Here is a 25,659-nt window from a genome sequence, read left to right on the forward strand (position 1 = left end):
GTAGTAAATTGTAAAATTCAGACACTTCTTTTTGCAGCTGCGGTACTGCCACTTCTTTGTGGGCCTCAACTGCCATAGGTGTGTTTATTTAATGTGCTTTAGTAGTGCACCAGCTACTCTCTCCCGTTTCACAGCTCCAGAATGGGTTCCACAGCGGTATTCGTACAAGCGCCTTGAGACCCTTGCGGGTGAGTAGTGCGCTATACAAGTATCAATTTACACATTCAAACCAGTTCAGATCTGCAGAGAGATGCATAGTTGCTGTCACTCTGACATATCCTCAGTAAAGTGTATGATATGTATTTTACAGTCAAATGGTACATTTAACACCACACAGGTCTATACTTCCAGATTGTACTACCTTGTACCCTGTTCTCCCTGCAATCACATGCTGCAGAATGAACTTCTGGAGCTGTGAAACGGGAGAGAGTAGCTGGTGCACTACTAAAGCACATTAAATAAACACACCTATGCCAGTTGAGGCATATTATTAAAATGCAGCGCCAGGAATCAGTTGTGAGATTTCACGGAGAACAACTCACCCGCTCCTAGGAAAAGAGCCAGAGAGTAAATGTTCCTGACTGCTGCATTTTACATTAGTTAGGATCGTGCTGCACAAAATACCTAATTTATTCCTTTTGTTATGTCTGTCATCCGTATTCAAGGAAATTGTACTTAACAAACTAGGTATTATACCGACATGCATGATAGGTAGTGGGGATGTCACAGCATTTTGTGATAGGTGGCAATACAAAATTATAACTACCAGAGACTGTCTTCACCGAGAAAATTGATTTTGATGGTCCATATGCATATTACACATATTATTTTTTTCTTGCCCAGGCTTTACACTGTATGACTTCTTTACTATGACCATTTGGCAAATAAACCCAGCAGGGGCAAGTGTGCATGTGTTTGTGTGAATGTGTTTGCTGGTGCATGTTTGTGTGCGTCTTTGAGTGTGCGTCTGTGTGTATATGTGTGCACGTGTCTGCGTATGTGCATGTTTGTGAGTGTCAGTGCTTGTTTGTTTCTATGTGTACGTGTGTGTGTGTGAGTTTGCAGGTGTGTGTCAGTGTTTGTGTGTGTGTCTGTGATGACACATGCAGGTGTGTGTGCTTGGTTATGTATGTAATCAGAGTGTTGGCTTCATTTAGCTTGATTCTCTGCTCAGATTTCAGAAGAGGCCTCGCTTCCTGAGCAAAGCTTGAACCGGAGTAGGGTGTCTACTGGTCTTAAGAACCCAACTTCAGTCAGCATACAATCAGAATTAGACTGAAATCCCAAATGATGCATTCCACTGCACTTCTTAGAGCATCCATTTGGCTGGACTTTACAGTAGACATGACTGTCCTGCAGCACACCATCTACTACACGGTGTAAAGCATTACCAGTTGCACATGGGTATCCAAGTGAATCTGGACTATAAGCATCAGGACATCCTTTACAAGGAAAGAGGTATTGTAGTCATATCTTCTGCCAAAAAATAAAATGGTGGCTTGAGTGCGGAAGAGATCGCTGAGTGAGTTTCACTAAAAGTATCATTTTAAATTATGCACCAGGTCTATGAAGAAACATTACTGTGCTTACACTGTAACCCAGAAAATCTGGATTCCATTTGAGTATTGAAGTGAACCTAAAGGTAAGAGTTAAGAATTCATAAAAAAAAATAACAGTTGCGGAAATTCATCCAAGTCTTGGTACAGGTCACACAAATGGAATGCAATGTGAAATCAATTTCCCAACAAAAAAGGCAATCTTGTTTGGTTGTAAATATTAACAAATCTCACTTGTGACAGTTCCCGAGCTCCTATGGCTACAGGACATTTTCAATAAGACGTCCAGAGCTTTGGCGTCCAGATGGCTTCAGGGGAAAGAACACATCTGACGCGATTAAAACATGGCAGAATTAAGCTTAGTAGATGGCCTAGAAGAGCCTGCACAATGTCTGGCAGATGGTTAGATTCAAAAGACTGTAGCATAGCCAACTGCGTGGGCCTCGGGCAAGACCTTTTATTATGACTGCCAAGCTCCCAAAAACGTGTTCCTTATCATGCTCTCACAATGCAGCACACTGCTCTTTGTGGGGTTGGAGAATAAGCGAGCATGCCTTTACTATCAGAAGATGAGGGATAAACAAATTCATCTGTAGACGTGGGAAGCGATTTGATGCTCAAGAACATTCTAGATGTAATCAATGTGGATCCACTTTGAGCACATAACCCAAAATTGTATTATCTCCTTTGGTGGCCCAAGATGTTCCATTTAGACGCCATGCAGCCAATTTCTCCCATCTATGTCTGCTGCTCATTCGGCTTCTTTTTTGCAGTTTTTTCTGGGGTGCATGAGTTTAGTAGTGAAACTTTTAGATGTACAGAAAGTATTTGACTTGTCTGACCAAAGGTGTGACATACTCTAGGAAATTTGAAATGCAGCTGAGATGATCTGTAGTTCAATGTCACTGGGCCAGATGTCCATAACTTGATATTGTGCTTTAACGGTCTGGTAGCAAAACCTACCTCTTTTGTCAGCCTTTCATGCCAGAATGCTTTTATCAATCTGTTACAGGGCTCGAGTCGAGGTACCACGCAGGTGGACGGCGTCCCCCCACTTATTTTACAGGGTGGACGCCGTCCCCTGCCAAACACCTGGACTTCACCTTTTTGGCATCTCTGGGACGAGATTGGAGCCACCTTTCGTGACGTCACTTCCTGTCGTGACGTCACTTCCGGTGACAGTGTCCCCCCACTTCTTTTTTTAGGACTTGTGGCCTGGTTTGTTACATCTTATTGTTGTAAAACACTCTGGTGACTATTTAAGAGTATGTGTGTTTCTTTGCTAATGAATATGGGTGCACAATTTGATATGAACTCTATCTATTGTATAAGCATGCAACATAAGCCACACATTTATATCTGTATTTATAAGTAATAATCAAAAATATTATTGTTAGATTTGAATTCTCAGGAAAGTACTTTTTCAACTAAATGACCAAACCTTTGGGCAATACATGTCCTCTGAAACAGTTAACCGCATCCGCGCTCCGTTTTGCGAATTACTGAGTTACATGACGAGGACACGGCAGGTTACGCTCATGACAAGCTCAGCTCGTCATCAGCCCCGAAGGGGTTAAGAGGCTATTTAGACAAACATATTTGGAAAACCGAAAAGCCCTATCAAAAGGCATGAACAGTTTATTCGACTGAACTCTTTGAGGAAAAAGCGTAAGAAATCACCTGTTAGCGAGTCAGAGGAATGTAACCTAAGTTTAAAAAGTTGCCACATAAACTAGGTAAGGCACACAAACAGGTAATGTCTCCAGCTGTGGACAAACTTGAACTTTCGATTTAGAAAAAATATTAAAATTGTAAACTCTACAATAGTATCTACCAGCAGGGCTGGATGGCAGGGTGCATGCTACTCTTGTCCTCTTTAACACCACTTTTGCCACCTATGTCTTAAAGACACAATACAATTGTGGAGTGTATGCTGGGAGGACGCGTGGCTCTGCAAAATAAAGCAATCTGTGTCAGTGGCACCATTACCTTGGCACCATGACATAGGCTCATTGCTGTATCAGCCTAACAATTACATGACTAGTAAGTAAGTCAAAATATTCATTTAATTAGACCTCAGTCTATGAAACTAAGCCAGGAACAATATATCATAAAATACTTTCTAAAAACCCACTGCACACGTTACATCTAAAGTCTGGGTCCTAAAAAATAATACAAATTGCTTAATAGTGGTTTCTTAATCTGTATTTAACTTAAACAGGTTTTAAAATTGTGCTTCTTACATGCTTTACAAAAAAACAGTCAAGCAGAATATGCGCTATATTACATTTAAAAGGTAGCCCGCAAAAGGATTTCCCTCCATTTTCCACTATATCGGTAATTATGTCTGGACACACTAAGAAAGGGTTACAGACTAAGAGAAATTTTAGAATCAATAATCTAATATTCCGACTCGGTATTACATCTAAATAATGTTAATTTGGATGGTGCAAACAAGAATCTCTTAAACGTTCCACAGACAGTTTATTGCTCAAATATCTCATATTGCTTCTTCTTGATTTAAGATTTATTATGAACTGCAATTATTTTCTTGATTAACGTCAATGCTAATTTTGTCATGGAAAGCTGTACATCTAGGCATTTTCCCAACGGAAACACATTCCTCCTTGCATCCTCTGACCAGCCACTTTTACTCTTGACAATTTCTTCCTGACAAAAAATTCCTATTTTAGGATATTGAGTCTTTCCCAAAAGTGAAGTATAAGGTACAACTTTGCCTCCATTCTTATTGCCCGAACCATAGAGGGACCTGGAAGGTTTCATATATTTTTAGAGCAACCTTCCTCTTTTAGATACCTTTCAAATTTGTAACCCAAACATAGGATTTATGCTCCATATTGCATCTTGGGTTGTATCTTTGCTGAGTGTGCTGTTAGACATGGACTCATAGAGGTGCCCCCAAAATCTCTATTGAACTTCTTCAAACCCGAAAGAGATCTTAAGACTCTTATGACCTTAATGGGATAAGTCCAATTCAAACCTTTGTGGACTCGCATACCTAGCTACTTATAGGAATCCACTACCACCAGTTTATGAGGTCCCATAAACCACTAACAATGCACTCTTTTCTTACCGAAGAGCATAATTTTAGTTGTATCCATATGAATAATCATATTTTTATTGGTACAAAAATTGAAAAAATTGGTAAGTATTTTTCGAAAACTGTTCTAGGTGGTGCAAAATGAGGACCATTACATAAGCTTGTATTAAAGGCCAGTTGAGGGATAAGGCTTAACTAGGCTGAAACCCGATTCTGATTGCTTGTGTTCACTGTCAGAGAGGGCCAAGTCAGACAGTTCATGCTGAACCACTCCTATTGGGGCTGGCCAAATATGATTGCAAAATGGCTGGTATCTGTTTGAAGAGCATTGCGGGTGAAAAACTACAGACTGGAATGTGGAATGAGCTTCCCGGTAGCTAAAACATTTACAATCATTGCATCTCTTGGCTTTGTGTTTTCCTCACGTCTAAGCTCTGGCCACGACCAGTGAAATGGTGAAATAGATAAGATTGTCAATCAGTGTTAATGGGAGTGAGGGCGGTCAAGTAGCAATGTATGAGCAAGTGAAGTGGACAACCCATTCAAGTACACACACCCAAAAAGACACAGATAGACAAAAACACTCAATGACGAAGTTAATTGATGGAGCTGGAAATGGTAAGAAAAAAATATACTGCTGAAGAAGTAGACACAGTTGAATGTTAGCAGATTTTAATTAGATCCATTATAGAAGTTCTGATTGCAAAGTAATAACACGATTTTACTGGATCCATTTCCCAGAATGTGTGTCCAGGGACAAAACAATCCAGCTCCACCTTCTTACTGTCCAGTGTTGTCTACTTGCGATCAGTGGTTCAATTTGTATCTATGCTTTACCAGTAACATTTCCTTTGTGTTTTTTCACCCGGGCATTTATGGGCCTGCATCCCCAAATCCCTATGTCACAATTGGATTGAATCAGGCGTGGCTCTTGCATAATAGTGTAGGAGTTTCGCCCCACTGCCAGCAGAAGAATAACAAAATGATAATAAAAAACAGCCTGACTGAGCCATGGTGTCTTGGGCAGGGCTGAGCTGGGCCATGGCAGGGAGGAAGTGTGGTGGGCACTTATAAGTGCACATGTCAGTTTGTCCGGCTGTCTTAAGCCGGCCTAACAGAAATGCGCACTCATATTTCTCTAACTCAGCTGTGTTGCCCAGCCGGGTTGGAGAAAAGGCTCAGGCTCCCTGTGCCTGAGCAAGCGTCAGACCTGCCCGCTCAGGCCAATCCAGGTGCTTCTCTCATGCTAGATATAGCATGAGAGCAGCATATGTATTGGGTGTGGACTGTGGAGCCTTTGCTGTGGCCCATGGATTGCTGGGAGGAGAGCTGAAGTGGAGTACCGAGGCTGCCGGCAGTGGTCTTTAAAAATATATATATATATTATTCTCCTAACCCCCCTCCACCTCCAATGCCTCTCCACTTTAGATTGGCGGCGGCTGCCACTGTATTGAATAGCAATTATTTGCAACTGCTCAAATGAAATCTCTAACAGGAATGGTTTGGCAGAGTCTGCGGGTTATTGTGCAGAACAAGGGATTTGAGCAGACCATCAAACCTTATTGCTAGGTGATTTATTTAAAAAAGATTCTCTTTTATGAATCTTAAAGTCAAAAGCACAATAATACGTTCTGTTGGCGCTTCATAGTGTCTTATGTTTCTCTAAGTAGGTGTGAGTGACATTAAATACATGCAGACACAGTAACCACATAGAGCTCCTGATGCTTTTACTGTGAAACACAGAGAATGCACCCCCTTGCAGAAGGATGCTCAATGGGGCCATCCCTGGGCGGAAAAAACTGGATTATCAGAATAAAAGCCTATCTTTTATGAAAACGACTCTTTTGGAAGGTTCTGCTTGCCAAGATAAAATAATTCAGCATTCTAAAATCACCCTAGTGGAGAGTAGGTAGTTTTTTTTGCCCGAATTGAAGACTTCTTTTCTATTTTTGATGCTATTTATCCTCCAGCTAAGGCTATTTATTCATATAATCTTTTAAGCAATTTCATTAGCAAAGATAAAGCATTTGGCATTTAAAAAGAAAATGACTTAAGTGCTATTAGGAAACCTAATTAAAACCAAAATTAAACAGAGCCCAGCGTACTTTGCCGCTACTTATTAAATATGGACATAGGTAAGATTCAGTGCATCTCCAGGGACCAGGACTTGGCCATAGACGCTTATTAGTGTTAAAAGTCTGAGAGACGTGGACGATAAAAAAATCAATATTGCAACCTTAATTGTAAAAGTCAGAAAGAGAGAAGAAGAGTTCTAATTTAACAAGATTACAGATGAGCACTGGGAGGCGGCCACCGGGGAGCCGCGGCACATTTATAAAGATTTATGCGGAGGAGACCTCTCCGGGGATCGTCCTTCCTTATTTCATCCCTGCAGAGGATTAAGGCTATTAAACTGATGTGTTACTTTGGGAGCTTTACGGGAAAAAAGAAGCTGAGAAATGATCTGGTACTTCAACCAGGAGGAGTCGATAGGTTGTGATCCACGCAAAGTCTCTGTAGCAATTACAATGGGAAGCAGTACGAGGACTGGCAAAGGCAAAGGAGCTAGGAAGGAAGCGGACGAGAACATGTGTATGAAATCCCAAAAGAGCAAGATGAAGGCAGGCTTTTAAAACATTCTGCAGTTTAGGGCAGGCGTTGTGCTTCACAATTGCAATGCAGCATCTCTAAGAGGGTGTTTGCTCTATCAATATCTGTCAATCACACACCAACTTCTCCACCATTCTCTAACATTATGATCCAAAAAGCGTTTGACTAGGAAGAAATACACTAACACTTGGAAAATTCTGAACCAAAGCAAACATACAATTTACATGATCCACAAACCCAAATGCGTCCTAGATTCACAAACATAAGTGTATGCCACATAGACAAAATATATTCTATAATGATATGATATACAATCATAGAACAGTGTACTAGTTGGGTGAATGGGGTTAATGCAGAAAAAACAGGAAAATACCATGAGTGGGATCGGACAAGCAATGTAAACCTTGGTTCACACCCCCAGTGCTGGAAAATTGTGAAACATTCACAAATATTTATAATAAACATCACACTTTTGAAAGTACCTGTCAAACATCCGATAGTACTTGTGAAACATATAAGAAAGGGGTGGTAAACAGCATAAATCAATCCCGCGTTTACAAGATGTGTTTAAAACGGGGTTGCATTTGCTAGAACATTTGAAAACTGTCGCAAAATAAAGGAAAGAAAATACAAATATTGTGAATTTCCCGAAACTTTCTCATGTGCTGTATGTCCACACCATGTATCTACAAGTGTGATTCATGTAATCTGGAACGTATGCCAAATTCTCACATATAGGTATATGAATCACTTACAAAAAGAGTAATTTAAGGACATGTTTAGGTGCAATTTAGTGGATTTCCTAATATCCAAGGGAAGATCATTGCACCAGAAAACCCCCAACAGTTCCACTGATTTTCAGCAAAAAGTATTCCTATTACAGGCCGAGGACACCGCAGGCTATGGGTCTCTGGCCATCTGGGTGGGCTTGAAGGTTTATAAAGTCTCATCCTAGTTTTTCAGTGTTTCAGCTTGTAATGATGGACATCCTCGTGGATGATAGTGAGAGCCAGACATTTGCCTTGTTCCAACACAGGGAGTCAGGGAAGCCTTTTTCAGAGTTGGACTGGTGTGTTACGTCCAATTCAAACCTGGAAGGTCACTGCTGAAGGGTTCTGTCTTTTCTGAAGACAACCCAGCACTTTTTTAGTGCCACCAACAAAGAGAGACGATTTAGTGGCCAAAAGAGCTCTCCCCTTTTTTGGGAAGGTTAAATCGTAGCTTCAAAATCTGCCGAACATGATGTAACAAGCCTTACTGACATACTAATGTAGAAGCACCCACAACACTGAGTACAGAATTTATCAAGCTGACCACATGACCATTGCGAGTGTGGTAGCGTTCACAATCAGTAACCAATTTTTTTAAAAAACTTGACAAAAATGGCTGCCACCATCCCCAAACACGCACAGGGTGCACCCATTTTCGCTGAACCCCATCCATGATCCAGTGAAGGGCTGATTTAAAAATGTTTACAAGGGGGGATTTTTAGTCCCAGTCGGGCCCCGTGTAGCAATGTTTGTATAACTTAGAAATGCATGGGTCTAACTTTTCTGCCACACAACTCTGCACAGAAGCCAGCAGCTCAGCGCTTTTCCTCTCCTACACATTTTCTATAGCTCGTTTTTTTGCCGCCTATTTCTTCTCTGTTTTCCATTCGCCCTTCACCTCCAGCTCCCCTCCAAGTTCCTCCTTCTCGGAAGGTATATTCATAACGCTAATAGCTTAGAAGATCAATTAAAATTGATCAGCAATAACAAAGATGTTTGAAGGAAAATCGCTACTTGGGAGAAAAACCAATCCAATTAAAAGAAAGCGAAATGAAATGAAAGTCAATCCGGCATGCAGAGCAGTCAGAGTGAACAAAACACCAGGAAAGCATTGAGGGTGAGAAAGGATGACGCAAAAATGCACACCTTTACAATGAAAGTGACCTGCTTGCAATAAATGGAATGGGATGATTGAAAGGCCACTTTAGTCACTATCACTATTAATAGCGTAGAATTTATGATGGCCAATACCTGTGATTTTTTAATTATTATTCTCGATATTACCTATTTTTTTTATAAGCATCAGAAAGACTAAAGGTGAGTCTCCCCTAGCGGTTTTCATACCTATGAACCTACAGGTTACAGGCAATTTCTCCAACAGATCTTTTAACCTACTCAATCACCTAATCCATAATCGATGGATCACAGTGGTATGCGGCTACATGTAGAAAATGTCCTTGAGATGGACTGCTGCCACTATGCAGCTAAAAATAACTGCTATACACACTGCACAATCGTTGGATTTTCGAATGTAAATAAGCGCACAGCAAGTGTGACTTTTTATCTGTCGTAAAGGACAGAATCATGGAAATGTTTAGCATTCTCTCTGAAGTGCAGTGCCAGACTACAGGCCTCAATCATATTTTTAAATTAGCTTTTCTGTATAAATGGTCACAAGTTTAAAACAAAGCACTGTTGTTAGCATAATGCTTCTTTTGGCCAGAGCCTGGCGCCCCCGCCAGGATCATGTGAGGCCCCCCCTGGGGGGGGGGGGGGGAGGGGGGATTGCATTTTGAAGACCTCTGTTCTAGACCCTGAGGTTGGTGCTAAGGTTGACACACTTGAATTTCCAAAGTCACTTGCCCCAGAAATGTGGTGCCTGACCTTAGACACAACTCAAGTTGTCTGCAAAAGTGTAGGTACTGTAGCTTCAGCAGTTCTAGTGGACAACGAATAACAGAGGTGAGTGTTATGTGGAGGGCAGTGCTTAATTTGTGCTGGGGTTTGCAAGTGCGGGGCACAACACTCATTTTTGCAGACAGGGACTTCATTTTCATCATCAGGTTTCAACCCAGAAAAGCATAAAAGGTTGAAAGAAGGATGAAGAGAAATATATTAAAGCAGTGACAAGGGAAGAAGGCATGGAAGAAAAAGAGTGAAATAAAGAGACAAAAACCGCAGTGTGATGGCAGAAACAAGACGTGAGGCAAATCAAGTTTAGGCATCTTTTGGATTCAATAACCTTAGCAGAAGGCAGCATCACAGAAGGCTCCTAGGAAAATCTTTCGGCCCTAACCCTTTATGCCTGAAGGTCAGAAGCTGGATGCCACATTCTCACTTGTAATCCAAGAGAACAAAAACGCAATTATATCCCACCAGGCTTCCTGTATTATTAATTACTAGGACATTTGAGATTTGATTTTTAAGACTTGTATGAAACACTCAAGAATGAACTACCCAATTTCCTGCATTTGATAAGGCTAGTAAACTTACAGAGGAGAGTATTGATTTTTGGTAATATTATGCCACAAATAGTCTCATTAATGCTTGGCATCCCTGATTTGTGTGGAAGTCAGGGTGATAATCAATAATGCAAAATGCTAAATGTTGAACACATTCAAAGCTGTACCGCTTGATGTGCTGATGTGGTAAACTCTCGGGTGAGGGGTAAGTAAAACAAGGAGCCAGCAAGCAAGAACAAACCAAGTGGTTTAAGGTTGATAAATACGAGGAAGTTTGGGTTCGCCTCTTTTTCAGATGATAAAATCACCCCCTAACTCTAGGTAAGAGTGTCAGCTTCTGTCTAGCAGCTGTTTGTTGTATTGCTCAGCAAAGGCTGCCGCCAATATCTTCCTTTAAGAACATGGGATCATTGGTCTGCTAATGACTGTGTAAATTGTAAAAATATCAAAACTGAGAACAAATCTTGGAAAAGCCAACAAGTTTGGCTTGCATTAAAAGGCCTGAGTAGCATAGTTTAAAAACATCATGCTGCAGTGAAAATACAAACAAAGCTATTTATTTCTGAATACAATTATGTATGAGGTAAATGATTTAATGTGTCATGATTGAGAGTACTTTTCAGATGTAAAATAGACCCTCAGGCCCTGCAATACAAGTACGCCTTTGGAAGTGGGTAGCTACACCAAATAGCCAATAGAATAAAGTGAGAGATAAATACTCCTCTGAATGGAGCCAAAGTAGGTATGTGCTAAAGAATTGATTACGATGGGGCAGTTAGGTAGCTGCACGCTCATACAAGACCTAAAAATGAGGTCTGTTTTCTCATTGCGAGTGGTCGCGTATGCTCGCGACCGCTCACGATGAGAAACTACCAGTCCGCGTTGAGAAAGATGCACCTCGAGGAAAAATCTCCTTGAGCGGCAGAAAACTACAGCTCGCACTGTGCAAGATGCCGTTTTCAATGATGCACAGTGCCGGATGCTTGTCCGCATTGTGCGATCATTGAAAACGGCATCTTGCACAGTGCAAACATGCTACTACGCAGTTCGCGTAGTGCTACGCGAACCTCGCGTAGTGTGAAGTGCACTTCGAGTAGCTTCGCGAAGCGATACTTCGCAAACTAAGCCCAGCCCTAGTCTTAACCCGTTGACCGCTGCGCGAATTCCGCCGCGGTGCGGGTGATTTATGGAGTGGGTGTGTTTCGGACGGCCCCCGGCCGTCCTCTGCACACGCCCACTGTGACGTCGTGCGGCCGGGGGCCGTCCGCGCACCAAATGGGTTAATATGCATGTACGATTTATTAACACAGCCAAGACAACACATTTTGTATATCTGGTTTGCCGTGAGAAATTTTCATCCTATCCTAAGATATTTACAGAGCTTTATCTAGTTATTTATACAGTACGAACCTAGCCACATGGGCAACGGAGCACCGAGAAACAGGAACTACACTGAACATATGTCGTGTCAGATAAACATTAACAACAGCAGCCACAGAGGAGATAAACTGAAGACCTTTTAGATCTTGAAATCTTAAAAAGTTCTTTAGATCGCTAAAAATGTGTAAGATCTTTGCATGTGAAGGTTCTCGGGTGAAATACGAGCAACATCTATGTATCTTTCTAGGGTACAACACTTTTACATTTTATTCTGTTGGTAGCTTGAAATGTACATCCCAAAGCCACCTCAAAGCGCTTGGAGTACAAATGAGCTTTGTACAACTAGTGCCTGGAGAACATTCAGTTAGTCGAGTGAGCTGCTTAAGTGGATAATATTGTTATCTGTCGTTATGCTGCACAGGGGAGTTCAAGTTCCACAGAGCAGTCTAGGTTGCTCTTTCCCGGGATTATTCGACAGTAAAAAAAATATTACGCATTAGTTCAGTAGTTTTATAAATGTTTAGGTTTAACTCACAGGAACTTCATTTTCAGTTGAATTTCTTTGAAATAGCAGGCCTGCAAACATTTAGGAAATGTTTGAATTAACTAGCAGAGCCCAAGTGTTTGAAGTCCCATTGTTTAGGCGCATGCCTCGAAAAAACTGGAAGCTCTTGCGGCTGTAGAGGAAATGTCAATAGCTGGTAGAAAATACTTTGAAAAACGTTTATATTTCCGTTGCCACACAAGTGCCAGGGTTTCATTCTTTTAGGAACAGCCCTCCTCTCCCAACAAGACAATGCATGCTTTGCAATGCTACGGGCGTATTCGAGAAACACAGGGCCCGATTCACAAAAGTAATCTGAGACAAAATCCTCACTTTACGACTTTCGGTATTCACAAAGGGCATTTAGAAGTATTAAAGTTAGGAATCCTAACTTTACCATTCCTAAATGCCCTTTGTGAATACCTAAAGTCGTAAAGTTAGGATTTTGTCTCAGATTACTTATGTGAATCGGGCCCACAGTCGGTAGCGTGAATGCCATGGGACTTGCAGCAAGCAAGGAAAATGGTCCTATTGAATGCTGTTGGGGTAGTAAAATAGAGCAATGTACAGGGTTCAATAGGCCCCTTAGAGCTCAATTCCCAGATGTCACTGCACATGCTGCACTAATATGTTGATAGGTCCCTGGAAACACCACCTTTATTTTGCAAGCTGTCCACTGGAGACGCAGCCCATATCTTTACAAACTTTGATAATGGTTTCATATGAGGACGGACAGTCACATTTATAGCAGGCAGCTCTTCCACCGGCTTTCTAAAATATGCCTACTGGGTTTGGTTGCCTGCTTCGTCTTTGCCTCTGGCGACCAATTTTGCTGTTTGTCTGATGCAGTTTATGTCTTATTCTGTTTTACACCCACCATTCCACCTCGGGCGTCAATTGTATGCTATCCCTTCCATCCATGTAAAGCAATATACTCAGCAGCCCATAACACCACACAACAGACCCCAACCTCTAAACTCCAATTATTACCCCCGTGTCCTAGACTTCTTGTTCGCTGACACATGTTTCTGTTTCATACATTTTTTATAATCTTCGGGCGGTTGAGAGACTTTGTCAAATGCTGTGTTAGTATATATACCCTAACTCAAGACACGCATTCCTGCTTAAGTCATGCCTGTCCAGATCCTGCTGTGTTTTTCTATCTCTTATCTGGACTCAACTCCTTCAGGACTGGCTTTACCTAAACTATTTCGAGAAGTGGATTCCAGACTTGGAAGTCAAGGTCAAAGCAAGGTTATTCAGTGACGGTCTACTAGAGCTTATCACATAGTTTTATACTAGGTTGATACACTTCTTATTACCACTGACTGGTGGCAGAAGTAAAAACTGGATGGCACCTATTTAGATAGCTTGAAGGAGATGGCGAGAGAAAGAGGGGGGCGGGAGAAGGTTTTATAAATGTCAAATTGTTGAGTAACTTCAACTGTAGTGAGTTGCTAGCCCAAAGCATCCAGCCCACTCAATTGTGAACCTCTGGGAATGAACAAAAGTGAGCAGAAATGTAATTGTTGAAAAATATATATGCATCTATAGATATATGTCTATATATCTATATAGATCTATATATGTGTGTGTGTGTGTGTGTGTTCTTTTCCGCAAGCTCTTACCAAAAACATGCAACCATTCATCAAAAAGATTGTGGGGTAGTAATGACTAAAAAAAGTTGACCGAATTCAAGGGTCGGATTAGATTTGTCTTGCATCATTTTCTGTGGATCAGTTTAACTTGGGAATTACTGTGTCCAAAGATTCTGGTTCAAGCTTAGTATCCCTAATGAAACTGACAATTTTTTCCAAGTCTGGGCCCATCTTTTTTCCTCAGAAAAGAATAATTCGTAATAAGATAGATCATTAAGATAGATCATTGAGTTAAGCTGGAGCAGGGAGGTAGGAAGACGTTCATTCCTGGCCATATTAGCTAATGCTGACCCCACAGCTGTCTACCCGACTGGTTGATCAGCAATCTTGTTGGCTCTATCAAAAAGGAACTGCATATTTCAAGTCCTAGAATTGGTTTCATAGTCTATTACTATCAGACAGATCATTCCTATAGCTTCAATTAAAGAAAAGCATGACTACAACTCCCAAAATGCACTCTTTTGGTAAATGAATGTCCTTGGCTGGAAAGATGCCTCCTACCATGGAATCATTTTACTCCCCTCACTGCTGCAGCAGACTTAACATCTTTCCTCACTGCTCACAACCACACATTCTTTCTTCTCTCTTGACCAAACTAAAATATCATTATGTGTTGAAACCTGAAACGGAGAAGGTTGTGGCCGGGAGCAGAAAGTCTCTCCTTAAATGCTGGGTTCTCAAAAGTCGGTCCTGGAGGGCCGGATCCGGGACAGATTTTTAGCATATCCCCATTTAGATAAAGGTAGTTATCTTAAAGATATGGCATGGATCCGGTCTCCAGGACCGACTTTGGAGAACACTCCTTTAATACAAATTCATTGTGATAAAAAAAAAAACATGAAAGACTTTGACATCTGACTGATGGAGTTTGGAGACATCTCCATTTCGGAGAAAGACATTTAAGCAACATTGTCGAATGTGTTAATAAAGGGTGACAGACTTTCAAGAATAACATTGTCTATCTTCTCCTTTAGAACGACCATGGTAACGAGAAAAATGATTGCCTATGACGATAAAAAATCCAAAATGAAATGTTTGTGAACATAAAAGAACGGCAGGATCATACATAGGTATGCCATGCTCAACCTCGGACTGAAAGCGTAGGGCCCTAGAGGGCCCTATGATGTATTCCTTGGGTTTTCAAAATGTATCTGACTCAGATCAAGAATAAATGTAAAATAGGAAAAGTAATGAATGCACTCCGAGGAAGAAGATCAGTACAAATGATTGTCTTTCTATGGTTTAATTTTGTAGCATAAACAGCAGTTACTCTGCAATAACACGTCTTGGTCTTGCAGAGGATTTACAATAGATAGGAGGGGATGCTGGGAAGATAAGGGAGGTGATTGGTTAAATAGTCCACCCAGGCAGTGGTACCTAGCACTTAGGATGTAGCCTCGCCCGGTCTTTCACAGGGCACCTCGCTAGCTCCGCACAGAAACTAGAGGAGGCTTCCTCCTGTCCGAGTGTGTCCACAATTGTGATTGTATAAGGCATCTGAAGATGGCTCACGGAAAGAAAAACCAAATCTTGGAATTCATCTTTTTAAGTCAAGAGACAGAAGGCAAGATGTAGACATGGAGAATATACAAAGTAGATGGAAACAAATAAGCAGTTTCACTGAGCTATGGCTCCTTGAGTTGAGGGGCGGGATACATCCGAAGGCTAAGTACACTGTCTAATGAGTGCCACGGATAAGGAAATGGATGGACTACACACGAAAACTGCCCTTTTCTCTGGCATATTTTCTAAGACACTAACATTAGTTGGATATATGATGTGTGAAATCCTCTGTAAGCTTTTTGAATACCACTAAAGTTATACTTTGTGGGTGTTCAATGAATTCCAACTGGCCTCTTCCTGCCTCTCCAATGACAACACCCAGACTACTAGTCCTAAATGTACAACATCAAAAGATTCATCATGTGGATGGATTTTTGTCTGTGATTATTGAACTTTACGGAAGTGAACTTTACGGATTGTAATTCTACTTTTCAAATTCTGTGATTCAGGATGTGCAATTAATATTGTAAATGGGACATGTGCAAAATATTCTTTGAGTATGAAGTTTGCAACTGACAGAATTGAAAAAATAAGCAGCTTCATTGTGATGCTTGGTTAATTACAACCTGGGCTTAGAATAGCACAGAGCAAATGTGTTTGTTGTAATGAATAGAGGAAAAGAATCTGCTGTCACTAGAAGCAAACAAGACTTTTTGGTTATTAACAAAATGGAGAAGGGCAGGGAACTCTTTGCCTTACAGGAACAGTATCAAGTCAGGAAAGTGTTACAAGTGAGCACTTCACGCATCCACATAGTGTAGGATTCTCAAGTACCATTTGCTCTTTCCTAAAACTGTGACTGAAAAGCAAACGGTATGGTGATTGCTCAGCTACTAGGGACAAAACCGGAGATTGGATTGAGGTATTTCTGGCTCTTCAGAACTACGGTGTGCAATCCTCAACAAATCACTACATCCAAACACACGGCTGCAAGACTATTAACCACCGGTAGATGTGTGAGACTTGGCTCGATCGCAAAAAAATTCAGCACACCTTTACCCCGTCATTGCATGAGACAGTAACTCTGGGCAGAGTATGTAATTGGCCTGCTGACAAACAGAACTCTTAATATTTAATTTAATATATAGCATTTTACATTTCTAGTGATCATGGAGATACCACGCGGCTCACTGCATTCTACTGAAGGATTCATTATAAAAGATTCCACAATTTTCTCCAGAACTCACATTGAACAACCTGTGGTAAGTCGTGTGTTGAGGAAATTTGAAATTTGTGACAAAGCCGTCGATGTGACAGGGCACCAAGGTGTTGTTGAAACAGATGCTCAATAAAAAAGCAGAAAAATGCTGGTGTATAAATTGTGAAGCAGTTTCAAAATGGTGCTTCGATAGTCTTATAGTAGAGGAGCATTATGGCCTCCATGAGATCACGGGCCCACTCTCAGACAACTTTGAGCATGAGCCTCAAGGAGGTCTGGGTATTGCCAAGCAGACAAAGTTATAGATCCTCTCCAGAGCATTCATTTTACCATCGTATCCACAACAACCATGACTACTAGCTTTGAAATCTTGAATTATAGCTAGAGGTTGCTAAGCAAGTCCCCAAACCTGGTTCAGAAGTCACTAAATTAAAAACATTATTTTCTGGATTGTTTTTCATAATCCTGCATATCTACATATAACAAACATACAAGGATGTAATACAAGCACCTATGTCCCTAACAAATAAAGGTATTGGAAACAAGGGCAATCATTGGCATCAGATTCTAAAAATCAATTGTTTAATGGATAAAGTGGCATTTAATTGCATCTTGAGGATCCATCAAGGCTGGTAAACCGTACAATCTTCCACCTCTAGTCCGAAAGATGTCCCTCTTAACCTCAATATTTGTGAATGATCAATCTGCAGCTGGGCTTATTTCCTCCATTTGCTATCTGTGAGCCCTATTCAAAAAGTATTTTCCAAGGATCCAAAGCTGAAGGGGCGGTGCTGTCGGCTTGGGAAGGTTTTCCCTGAATAATTCTTCTATTGATCATATAGGCGGTTTCTTCTCAATAGGGAATCCAATCTGACTCTATAACAAAAGAGAGCTCACACATACCCTACTGCTATATCAGAACGTGACACTCTGGTACTCACCCTGATCTCGATCATGCCATGTCCGACTACCCGAAGCTGGAGAATTTGGCGAGGGGTAAAATTCTCCTGTGGGGCTTGGCTCCATGTTCTCATCTATGGAGATGGTCTTCGGCCGTTTGCTGCAGGAGATAAAAAACAAGTTGCTGCTTTTTAATATTTTATAAGAATCCTGGTTGGCTTCTGGCTACTGAAGAAGTGGGAACTTAGACTGTACACACTGAAGGTTGTGTTATTGTCTGACATAAAACACTTTGCAAAAGTGCACAAACATAATTTTACATTCCGTAGACAGTTTGAAAATGTAGTATTGCTCAATTCTTGTTCTTATTATTATGTATGGGTGCTGCTGTAAAAAAGAAATCATACAGTACAAATTTGTGCAGAGATATGTGATGTGCCTGCACTATTAAAACTGATATTCCTGACATTCACTGCCCATACTGTCTTACAGCCAGATTGTTAGAAATAAGTGTTTTTAAACCTGATGTAAGTGATATTTGGGTTCCTCGTGATGGTTGGTTGATAAGTCAATATCAAAAAGGACTAGCTATTTAGGAAAAGGGGGGAGACTCAATGAAGTACGCGTGCCAGCAAACCCATTGGTTTGTTCATGAAGCCCTCACCCACCAACCTAGTTGGTGGCATGCTTCATCATCGGGCCCACCACAGTGACACCGAATGTGTCCCGGGTGTGCTTCAACGCCAGATTACTGCGGAGCTGGTATGTTGCTGAGTGTGCAGTGTAATGGGTGAGAAAGTGAAAATTAAAAAGCCATACAGTGGGTCCCAGTACCCGAGGGTAAGTAAATAAATTTTAATGACTGGGCCCCTGTTAGCTACTAAAAAGGCAGACGGACGTAGTGGAGTGCGGATTATGACCTCCAGCGTCCTGTGTGGTCTACATGTTTCAGCCAGGCCTTTTGTTTTAAACTGGCTTTCCTCAGGACCAAGTGAGTATGTGAATAAGGTGCAGTAAAAGATAAACTACTAAATTATAGTGATTGTGTTATTTTCCTTATGTGTCACACTCCCTAAGGTGCATTTATATGTTAGAGGGGGATACCCTCTTGCTTTGACAGGCTATTTGCTGTAGAAAGCTTCCTTGGGTCACCATGCAGAGAAAGAGACCGGGAATACCGGTCGAGATCCTCCTTGGACCTATCGTCCTTCTGCGATGCCCGAAAAACCTACCTACAGCTACCATGCCAGCTTAGAAAGGAGCCAGGCAATAAAATGAGTTGGCAATGTTGGCTAGTCAAAGTGAGATACAGGATAGCTCTAGCAGGTGTAGTCTTACAAGGGCATGGTGCTTCTGACTTACACAGAATTCATCTAAGAGACCTATTCCAAAATCCTGGAATCATTACAAAGCAGTGGCCATTCCTTCAGACAAGGAAGTGAAATAGTGCAAGCCAAGAAAGTGTATTTTGGAGAGCTGCTTCACAAATGAAAGAAGCCCTGTTTTGAGGATCCTGACACATAGGACGTGAGAACGAAGACACTTAATATCAGAGACACCGATGCCTAAAACTTGAAAGGTCTTCGAAGCAAAAGCTGAAACACGCTATCCTTTATGATGGCTATGAAATAAGGAGGCATCAGGAGTCACATGCTTAATTTACAGAAAAAAAAACATTGTGCCTAACAATATACCATGTTAAACTATTGAACTTATAAAGAGATGGACTTTCAGAACTTGAACGATTCCCTCATAGAGCACATCACTTATAATAAGCGATGCAAGGCAGCACAAGTCAAGCCTTTGCTAGATAAGCTAACTAATGGGAAGACGCATGAGCCAGGTCCAGGCTCTACTGGAGAGAAGAGACCTTGTGTTTTCTCTATTTAGTCCCTTCAGTCTCTGTGACCTTGTCTAGTCTTGTATTCATTAACCGCATGCGTGCGGCCACTATTTTGGCGCTGCGCGGCTTTTTTCAAAAAGCCACGTTACATGACGAGCTGAGCTCGTCATGAGCGTGCGAGCGGCACAACTCATGACGAGCTCAGCTCGTCATGAGCGCAGAAGGGGTTAAGTGGGATCAGAGTGAAGACAGTCTTGCAGAAATCTGGTGAATCCCTCGTATAAAGACATGCAATTAGATAGATTGAGATTCCAGAAAGAAAGATCAGTTTTTTCTGCATATGATGATGATGCACAGCTGCCCAGAAGCAAGATATGCTGGAGGGTGGATTATCAAACCCTTTCCGGCCCTCATGTTCTACCAACTCATACTGGGGAAATCAGTGTCAAGCGGGACGCACATTTTGTGCATTTCTGAATCACCCACAAATAATTTCAGTGGGAATCTAAAGAGTTGATCACATTTTTGTAATCTTTGGCGTACACGGTATTTTAGGGTCCGCTGATATGTAAAAAGAAATAAGCGGATCTCCCGGGTACCCAGTCTTTGGAAGAGCTTGCTCCCATTTTCTGTGTTTATCGTCTAGGCTTACGTATTCCCTGATTAGACACTGAGGGTGGGTTGCTGTTTGTTGATGTGGGGTATAAGCAGGGCCACTGGAGTAATGTGATTGTGCGGCTGGGGTGTTTTTAGCTCAATTATGGATTTGCTGCATTTGCCACATAATCCATCATCTGCTGCATTATCTGACGATTTTAACAGAAAAAATATTTCTAGCTCAAATAGTTCAAAAGTTACTAAAAGTACAGCAACAAACATGTTGCTGCGGAAGTGAAAGGACCTTTGCAAAGGTTGACTGGTCACTTTTTATAATCACTACATTTGGGTGTTAAACTGGTACTAACGAGGTACAACCTATGCCCACATAGTGCTAACAAGTGTATAAATTACAAAATAATGAAGCATTACTATCACCAAATGTGCCGCATCATGCAGCATATCTTGCCTTATCTTGATGCATAATTTAGTTAACTCTGCCGCATAATTCGGCCCTCCGCTGCCATATAATTCCAGTGGCCCTGAGTATAAGATGGACTGTCAGTTCTAGAATTGGCAGAATCATGGTCAACTCCCTGTAGTTTGTGGGATTTCGGCAGAAAACTCGAAAAGGTATTGCACTGCATCAGTTATTATGCTTCCGATCAGGAAACATAATATTTTCTCCCTAAAACATTAGAGAAGGGCATGGACAGCAACTGAATGAAGCTGAAGGGCGCCTAACCAGAAGCTATTTCTTGAAAACTACAAATTACTGATGGGTAGATGGCCTCACACATCCAAGGAAACTTAAAGAGACACCAAACACTCTTCCAAAGAGGTGGGTAAAAAATAATTCATTCAAGAAGCTATTCATTGCCACTCCCCACTGCCATCCCCAACAAACCTTTTCTTTGTTTAGAGACTGATAAAAGTATTGAAATGTGAGATTACAAAAGAAAACAAGACTATCCTAGGTAAGACATGCCTTGAGGTATTTGTGCTAATGGAAATGGCCTTGCACCTGGCGCACTCAATCAGCAGTGCAGCATTACAGAATCGGTGTCCAAACGAAGGACACAGGACCACACTTCTTAACCATGTGCATGTATCCTGAAGGGCACATTGCACCAACGAAGGCTGGCAGTTTCATATGAAATTCTGTCCGGTTGCATGTTGGCCTCTTCCTCGCCCTTTGATGGGAAACCTTGTAGAGTTGCAAAGGTTGGTGTCATCCACAATGGTTTCTGCCCTCTGGGAGTACTCACCACTTCCCATAATTATTAGGTGCAGGGACTGCTTGGTGCTAAGCCAGTCGGTGTGAATTACCCTACCTCTGATGCCGTAACAATTCAAAATAGCATTCCCTAAAAAGTATTTTGACGGGAACGCAATAAAAGAAGCTGCACGCTGGAATCCACAGTCATGGCACTTGTACAGAATTTGTAATGAAGCGCTCTAAACAGAACAACAGCTAGGTCATACAAAACACCCATGCCAAAGATTGTGCTTCTATCCCCAGACCATTGGTAATGAAAGAATAGAAGATCCTCTTCAATTGAAAGAGGGTCTGCTCTGCTCCACGCCCGCTTATGTGCAGTATTTATGATGCACATTAAGCAAAGAAGACGGCCCTCATTTAAGGAAATCAATTATTCATAAATGATCCTAATGGAAATGGAACTGTTCACAAGCCTACAGAGAAAGGGGTTGCAGACAGCCCCCTCAGAGCCTTCTCAACTGGCCAATCAGTTAACTGCTGTGACGCCTTTGGACCCACCTTGACCTCCAGTGCTGCATTTGTTTTTATAATTCTGTTGGTCTCTTTTGTCTGCAGGGCCATTTTTACACAAGCCCATGACATCACTTCACTGACCTCTGCTGCTTATGAATTCTCCTTGTTGGCCTCTAACTCTTAACCAGTGGCCTCTCTTCTGATGCAGTTTGCCCAAAGTCTCCACTGTGTTTATACATCACTGAGATGGATGGCTAAATAGCTCTTTCTTCTTACTGCTCCCCGGATCCTTCACTGTATCCCCGTGCAATCTAGTGTTCACACATCTTGGCCTCCTTCAGCTAGGCAGTCCCTTTTATTGGTTGCCTATAACCTATCTTTATCTCTATGGCTGTGCAAAATACACTGCAAAGCCTGTTGTGCATCAGTGATAAATTGTAGATGGCTTACAGAGCCTCCTAATGCTCTGGTTAAAGGTCTGAAAAAGCACCATTACATTACCTTGGCTCCCCATGCTAAGAGACACACAAACACTCCTCAGTTAAGTATGGCATTTCAGGCACCGTTGATGTTCAATATACACACACAACTTTGATTCAAGTCTTTCACTGAGACACAATGTCAATCTTTAACCAACTGCAGCATCATGAACAGAAGATTTCGTTTCATGGTGATATTGACTGGGAAAGACAAAGAGGATCAACGTTTTGCTTGAAACAAAAAGTTTACACTGGAGACACCAGACAGACGCCAAACAGAAACATTGTTGAGAAAAAAAGGATTTGCCTCTGCGCTAAGACCCCTCCCAATACCTGTTTGGCGGAGAAGACAGTGACCGCTGTAAGTGTACACTGGAGTTCATGTCGTGATAGTATGGCTGGCTCAGCGGTTCTCCGATAGGGAAGGTTACCCCTGTTCCTTGGGTTATAGGTGCTGAAACACAACAAATGAAAAACTACAATCAGCATTACCTTTTTAGAGACCCAATACACATAGAGACCACAGACACGTACACAAGTAATGCACAATCAATTCCTGAGTAAAAACACAAAGCAGTGTGCATCTCACTTATATTCATTGTGGGAGAGGGCTCGGAAAATTGAAGCTTCCTCTAAAGCTAAGAACTGAAACAAGATAGTCATTTCTCAAATCAACTCAATTTAAAGATTTAAAATAATGCACATAATATTGTACACATAAATCAACAGCATATAAATTATTTGTAAAGATATTTGCTTTTCTACAGATTGCTTGCAAAGGGGAGGAGCGTAGACATAGAAGGCGGCTCAAGGTGTGCCACGTCACACAAGATGCATTAAGTATGTGAGTGTCACAATATACTTCAAGAACAGGCATGGCCATATTAACCATGAGTACGTTCAGTTTAGAAGAAACAAATATGGACACCAAGAATTACATGCCATATTTGTAATTAGGTCAAGTATAGCCGCTATACTTTTTCAAGGACATAGCACAGGATGCTTGTTCAGATGGTGTAAATCCTCGATTCACAATCTCCAAGTAACATTCTTGCAGTGGTCAGAAGAAGTAATCAGCCAAGACGTGTTGCACCCTTTATGGGTGGCTAGCTTTCTCAATGCCTGAGGGCTTGGGAGTTAAAATGAGGTACTCGTTCAGAATGTGAAGCAAACTGTTATGACAGTCACTATTGGTGTGGTCTCTACGTCGGTCTCCCAATGTGGCGTGGCAGACAATTTCTACAGACTTCTGTTGTAATAACACGTTTTACTATTTTAAGTCTGAAATGAGTCACTGGGAATATAGGTGGCAGAAGTGTTCCTCAGTGAGCATGAGAAATGCAACTTCTCTAAAACTTTCCTTACGTGCCAGTCTACAACCAACTCCATTTCTAAGCAGGTAGTCAAAATGGGTGCCCAAAAGGCAGACTGAAATTTGAGAGTTTTACAGCTTCTTAAAGGGTATGAAGCACTATGTTAATTCTACAATACAATTCAACAAAACTATACAAGATACAATGATACAACCTATACTACTGTTGCTCCATCAATCTGAAATTCGTAGCCAGTCGCACATAAGCTTCTAGATACCCTCCACCATTTTTGTAAAAAAAAAAAAAAAACTAAAAGCTTCCTTTACAGCACCTTTTTACACCCTGTATTTTCCTCTCTATTTCCTCCCATTTAATCATCAACTACGCAAACTGGTTATAAAAATGTACTTTTCTAATTGCTGAAATGCAATTTACACCTTTTAGATTTTTTTTCCGTCTCTTTCCTTTCTTTCCCCGCCTCAATAATTCTGCTTAAAAATTCTTCACTAAAAAGTGACAAACTAGTGCCAGACTGTGATTAGTGAAGTTCGGCATAGGAAGTTGCAGTTTGCAAATTGATTCTGCTCAGTGTAAAAAAAATTCTCAAAAGACCAACAGGCACACGCCATCTTGGATGGACAGCAGAAGATCTATATCTCCGATCAGTAAGCACCAGAGAGTAAAAGATTATAGTGTTTTGGGGATGTATAGGTATTGTAAGCACAAGCATCAATTTCACTGTCAAATCATCACCTGAAGGGTGCACTAACCATACCACAATATTCACAAAAACGGTGTCACCCAGATGGTATATTACACTAACTGAAGTAAGAAGTATCAAAAGAAAGGTTTTTAGGATACACGTGCTGTGCCACTGATATGCATCATTGCTTACAAGGGAGCCTTTTTAGAAAAACATCTCCAAGAATTTCATCTAGAATAGATACAATGCACTCCTTTATTTCCACAGTTGTCTTTTTTTAAGTGTGAGAGATGCACCAATATGCATTAGAGCACTGAGTGCACAATACAAAGTTCAAAAATAAATAAGGGATTGCATCTTTCAATTTTAAATCTAAAACCAGTTTCAATCGTCAGAAGAAAATATTCCAAGATAAAGTTCTACGAGTTTTTGAGCCAATTAGCAAATAGTGAATTACTCTCAAAGCTGGTGGTAAATTATTCCAGTCAAACAATAAATGACTATGACAAGGAACAGTGAAAATGGTGATTTCACAAAAGTCAGGAACTCTAAGCCTACAGACCTCTCAGTCTGACTATCCCATTTGCCTATCCTCTAGAGCTGCGGAGGAACAGGTTACTCACCCATAAACAGACTTCAAAGTAACACCAGAAAGTCTTAAAATACATCTGCAAATAGGTAAAGCTATTTTATGACTGGGCGTATGTGGTGGGATTTCCTAGTGACTGATACTGGCCTAGAGGCTACATATAGAATACCATTATGGGGATAAGAGTGGACTTGCACGCCTAATGGCGCTAATCAAATTATGTGTAACCAAAGTCACCTAAAGTACACAAAAGGGTAAGTCAACATGGAAGAATGTTTCAAACCTACAATTACATCCAAATATTGGCACATACATCAATACTGGTGATACATGAGCGTCATCAAGCTGAACTTGTCTTCTCGTTTTCCTGTCTGTTGCAACCCTCCAGACTCTTATCATAACACTATGTGATATGATACGATATATGACAAAATATTTTTTTTTACTTTGCGAATGAAACAAGACAACACATAATAAACGTGTAGTTAGTTCAGGCCTTGTCGCATGAGGTGCAGGTTTTTCTGGTGGTAGGTTCCGGCAATTGTGACGGAGTAAACCGTCCACCGAACTATCCATTAGGCACATGGTTCTGATAACAGGTCTGGTACGTTTTTGTGGTTGAGAATGAACCTTTAAATCTTGTGGTTTGAGATACGCCGACAATGAGTCAAAATAAGCAACAAAAAAGTCTCCTACCGCAAGGTTTTAAGTTCATCAATGGAGCTCTGTCGTGTTTA

At 41.2% G+C, this 25,659-nt stretch overlaps 1 protein-coding gene across 4 annotated transcripts in view; it reads right to left on the reverse strand.

Annotated features, from left to right (window-relative positions):
- NFIB (nuclear factor I B) overlaps window positions 1-25,659 on the reverse strand; it is a 353,009-nt gene that overhangs the window by 116,589 nt on the left and 210,761 nt on the right. For all 4 annotated transcript variants that reach the window (XM_078675900.1, XM_078675901.1, XM_078675902.1 and 1 more), the window contains 2 exons: window positions 22,651-22,771; window positions 17,705-17,823 (listed from right to left, as the gene is read on the reverse strand). In XM_078675900.1, coding sequence (XP_078532026.1) covers window positions 17,705-17,823; window positions 22,651-22,771 — 240 coding nt within the window. The remainder of the gene's footprint in view (window positions 1-17,704; window positions 17,824-22,650; window positions 22,772-25,659) is intronic.

The sequence above is a fragment of the Lissotriton helveticus genome, chromosome 2_1, assembly GCF_964261635.1.
Source record: "Lissotriton helveticus chromosome 2_1, aLisHel1.1, whole genome shotgun sequence".
Lineage (NCBI taxonomy): Eukaryota > Metazoa > Chordata > Amphibia > Caudata > Salamandridae > Lissotriton > Lissotriton helveticus.